The 5000-nt window shown below is 39.4% G+C and overlaps 1 protein-coding gene across 1 annotated transcript in view; it reads left to right on the forward strand.

Moving 5' to 3' along the window:
• Positions 1 to 5000, forward strand: part of LOC113812972 (juvenile hormone esterase) — a gene marked incomplete at its 5' end in the record, with an annotated part of 6180 nt that overhangs the window by 1132 nt on the left and 48 nt on the right. Inside the window, 9 exon segments of the mRNA XM_070118342.1 lie at positions 1 to 4; positions 165 to 350; positions 671 to 879; positions 1483 to 1633; positions 2413 to 2591; positions 2993 to 3152; positions 3339 to 3468; positions 3902 to 4016; positions 4583 to 5000. The exon segment at positions 1 to 4 is cut by the window's left edge and continues 138 nt beyond it; the exon segment at positions 4583 to 5000 is cut by the window's right edge and continues 48 nt beyond it. Of these exon segments, the coding sequence (XP_069974443.1) occupies positions 1 to 4; positions 165 to 350; positions 671 to 879; positions 1483 to 1633; positions 2413 to 2591; positions 2993 to 3152; positions 3339 to 3468; positions 3902 to 4016; positions 4583 to 4690 (1242 nt within the window). The 3' untranslated portion in view covers positions 4691 to 5000.

Genomic DNA, 5000 nt, shown 5'->3' on the forward strand with positions numbered 1-5000 from the left:
CTGGGTCGGTATTTGAAATAGGCCTAGCAACATTCGATAGGCGTAGTGAGAGCATTCTAGGATTCGGTCGCCGTGTTCTATGTAGACTTTACACATCTGATAAGTAACCGTTTCATTGAACAGCAGTAATGATTCGAGTTATTGAAACCGCTGTGAACTTGCAGGATTCTTATCGACTGAGGACAGTGTGCTGCCTGGCAACCTAGGACTCAAGGACCAAAGGTTGGCTCTCCTGTGGGTGCAAGACAACATCCGTGACCTTGGCGGCAACCCGGGCCAGGTCACCCTCTTCGGGGAGAGCGCCGGGGCAGGAGCAGTGCATTTCCACGTCCTGTCGCCCATGTCTTCAGGTGAGGCTGACGTCGGAGCAATCTCTGAGAGGGGGATAAAAGTGTAAATTAATATGGCTGATTGGCAAAGCACTCGATTGCCTTGATATGATCGTAGAAAATAGCAATACACACATATATCATCATTCAACAGAACGCATTATCTATATTGTGTATTTCCTGTTACTGACATTTACCCTTTAGAATCTGCCTCCTTAGATTCCTGTTCCGTGACGCCAAGAAGCCGCACCAAATTAAATCTAATCTAATCTTTTTTCATACCCATTCGTCTATGCAAACTACACCCACACTGCTTCGATATATCATTCAACCTCCACCAGGACTGTTCTGCCGAGCTATCCTGCAGTCGGGAACGTCGTTGTGTCCGTGGGCTATGGCGGAAAACCACAGAGAGGTCGCCGATAAGATTGGTCAGATGATGAACTGTTCACGTCCGTATGATCAGCAGCCGATCAGCAGCTCAGGCCTTGTCGCTTGTTTGAGGAATGCCCCTTATCAAGACTTAATTGCAGCCCAGAAGGAGTTCGTTGTAAGTCAATAGATTCGTTTACTTACTTCATCTATAAAAATACTGGTGGTTTTACGGAGGTATTGGGGAGTTTCAATAATTCCATTTGAAATCTATTTAGAGACCATCTCAGAAAAGAGAAAAAAGGATGTATGGATAAGACAAGATGTGTTATTTTGCATTTAGTTAAGCTTTGTATTTGTTTTAAAGATACAGTTCGTAATTTGACTGTTATTTGTGTTACATCTATGGATTTTTTTTTCGAATGCAGGATAATGATTACATCTTTTATTTTCCAAAGTTCCATACCATTATAATTATCATTATCCATTATCATAACTATCATCATAATCTGTAGCCTAATAGTGATAGTAGTGTTATTATCATTATCATCAGTAGTTGTTGTATCGATGCCATGATTATCATCATGGTCATCATTATGATGATGATGATGATGATAATGATATCGCTAATCATCGTGTCATCGTCATTAACCCCACAATTACCATCATCATCACTCAGAACCATAGCAACCTCACTATCCCAATCACCATCCACTTGCATCTCTTCCAGAAGAAAAGCAAAAATCAAATTAGAAAACATGTGACTGCCTTTTTTTCACAGATCTTTAACGAGTCTCCTCAAGTAATGTTACCACGCGTTGACGGCCATTTTCTCCCCGACTACCCCGCCATTTTGTTAAGAAAGGGATGGTACAACAAGGTGGACATTATATCTGGGGTTACGCAAGATGAGGGCGCCGTGCTTGGCCTGAGTAAGGTTTAGAACAACAATTCTTGAACCTCTTTCGCTCTCTTCTTGAACCTTCCCTTTCTGAACCTCTCTCCAGGGCCATAATTATATAAATATTTTTTGTAAGGGTTAGCTTTGAGTAGAGATAATTCAAGACAGAGTAATATGAAAACCCAGATTTACTTAAAAATCTTATAGAAAAAAATAAACGTTTAAGTGCCAGAAAATTGCGAAATTCATAAATCTCGTGATCCCCAAAATACCCCAAGCAAATCTTAGGTTAAGACCCGCGGATTAATAGAACTATTAAGAATTAGTGAGGACTTCATTTCCCTTTTCTCGTGAATGTCTTATCTTTTATTATATATTGTAAACTAGAATTCCTTTATATTTCATATATTTATGTTGAGATCGTAAAATGTGATATCTATACGCAATGCTATTTTCAAATTCAATGGAAGCATAAAGGGCTTCTTTGTTCATGGGATAAGACACTTTGATAGAAATATTAGCCCACAAACAATGTCTGGATTGAAGTTTTTCTTTATTTTTCTTCATCCTAAATTAATCATCATGTTGGGCCTATCCATAACTAATAACATTAGAAGAAAACCCATCACGGAATCAGTTAGGACTCCAGTTTCTTTCTCTCGTGATTGTTTCATCTCTATGAATAATATATATTGTAAACTCGCATTTCTTTACCATTGATCTACTTACATTGACATTGTAACATGTATTAGCTCTACCACAACACCCCACGCAGAAACAACTAACCACGCGGTTCCTTCCTTCGACCAGTTTTCTCCCTGGACAACGCCACGGCAGACAACCTCGTTCGGAACTTCTCTGTCAACGGCCCTGTTTCGTTGATGTTCGGGGACTGGGAAGACGACCCCGGGTACTTGGCACGACGGGCCTTCCACCACTACCTGGGGCCCATTGAACAGCCGGCGGAGAAGCGGGATCTTATTATCAGGGTAAATAGAAGGTGATGAGGGCAATAATAATGTGGATATTGGTGGTTTATAAGTTTGTTGGTTAGCATAGTGTGGTAGTATGGGTAATGATTATATATAGATTTGTTTATGATCATTATGTGGATAATGATGACATTGTTAAGACCATAATGTGGAAATTACAATAATGATAATGAGGATAGCGATATTAGAGAACTGTAGAAAAAATAGTAAAGATGATTTTCCAGTTGTATCATGCAATGATTATACAAAAAGAAAAAAAAAACGCAAACATGCAGTCCTTCGAGTGACAACAATGATATAATTAGGGTGATCGAATTAAGGCATCAAAACAATAAATATACAGCCTGTTTTCTAACGATTAGATCAAATCTCTCAGCTTTTTAGTCCAAATCTCCCAGCTTTTCAGTGACAGAATGTTCGACATGTGCCACCTGGACGCAGTCGGGCAACACCTCCGAACATCTCATCAGAACGTGTTTACGTACCGACTGCAGCATGACGGAGAATACCAGTTTGTTTTTGGCCTCTTCAATACTACTCCGGAATGGTACAAAGGCTGTGAGTATATTATTTCAACCAGTTCTGTGACATATGATTACTGATGATTACTGACATTGTTCTACCATAGTGATACAAATATATAACTTCCAGTTCTTGATGACCGATTACACGGGTTGCCAAGTCACTATTGTCGTAAAAATTGACGATTTTATCCAGTGTCATATTTGTTTTTTTCCGGTTCAGATGTCGGTCACGCAGATGACATTTTATACCTGTTCAGTCAAGAGAAATTCAATCAAACGTTGAAGAGGGACGAGGACCTCTTCGTCAGCCGCATCATGGTGGAGATGTGGACGAACTTTGCCTCCTTCGGGTAATTACAATTATATCAATGCCTGATTTGCGTGGATGCTAGGGTGCTGTTTCCACGATGTGTCCACGTCATCTACACCGGGAACTTGCAATAACCCATGTATATGTTCGAATAGTATTTAGAATACAATTTATTTGTAATTAGTATAAATTATGTATAAACTGATTTCGAGTATCCATCACAGATACCCTATGATTACTCACCATATATGTTCGATTAGTAATTAATATACTATATGATCTTAGTATTTATAAACTAATTTCATCCATCGCAGATATCCTAAGATTACTCACCATATATGTTCAAAAAGTAATTAAAATGCTGGGATCTCAGTATCATAATCTCATTTCGATTATCCATCACAGGTACCCCATGTTTACTTATCATGTGTCCTTAAAACCTACATTTTCACGAATTCTCTTCTCCCTTCCAGACACCCGACACCCGACATGTCCCTCGGGTTCAAGTGGAAGCCGACGTCTTTCCCGAAAGACTCCTACTTAGCCATCACTTCCTCGCCTTCCATGAAAACCTTCGAAGACTGCGAGGTATTTTACCATGAATGCTGCTTCTGTAATTTTCCTGTCATTTTAGAAGATTCGAAGACCAATGACGCGGAGTGTTGTATCGTTTGTATTACGGAAAAAAATGCGTTGGTGCCTTTAGATTCGTTGAAAGGTTGAGAGTAGAATCTAAGATTTTCAAGAGGGGATTGCCGAAAGTCCCCATGGGAAATTTACCATGGAGGTCTAATCTTTTTTCGTATACGCATTTAGATCTACAGGTATTTAGGGAATATTGGGATAAACAAGGGGAGGGGAGCATGGCCAGCGTTTCTGAATACGCCTCAGAAAAAGTAAGTTCGTCCTGTTTACCTCCAGAGGTAATGACGTATGTGTGGATGGGGTTGGGGGTCGAGTGTCTAAGTTCCTTTCCTGTTCTTCGTATCAAAAGTACCGCTTTTGGTCAGCACCAGAGAAAGAAAAATACTGCCTTTTTCAGCTGAATCCTTACTCCTTTGAGAAATGTCCACGTCACCGCCCAAAAGGTGATCATGCTTCTCATTATCTCGCCACAGACGAAAAGTAATCCTTCTCCTTCTTGTCTGTTTCAGACCCGTGAATTCTGGAAGAACATGCCGACCAAGAATAACAAAATGCTGTACCCTGAGCGTTTCTACAAGTGTCACTTACCTGGCTGCATAGACATGTTTCAACAATAAACTTATCAGATGGCACTTCACTGACACCCAGTTGTCACAGCCAATTGTGCCAAAGGAACCTGTTGATATAACCTTAATAGATATTTAGCTTATAGTATGTCTGTGACTTGCAGTATATTAATTTCTATTTGATGATTGTGATTGTCTAATAACAGCAACGCAATTATTTTAACTTTTGTTGTGGTTTTGCAATTTATGATCAGAATTTTCTGTGTTTCTGTGCTAAATTATGTTCACATTGTTACAGATAATTGTTTTTCTTTTAAACTTTCTGTCACAATTTATGTAACATCTCAGTTAATCTGTAACT

This window comes from Penaeus vannamei, chromosome 42 (genome assembly GCF_042767895.1).
Source record: "Penaeus vannamei isolate JL-2024 chromosome 42, ASM4276789v1, whole genome shotgun sequence".
NCBI lineage: Eukaryota > Metazoa > Arthropoda > Malacostraca > Decapoda > Penaeidae > Penaeus > Penaeus vannamei.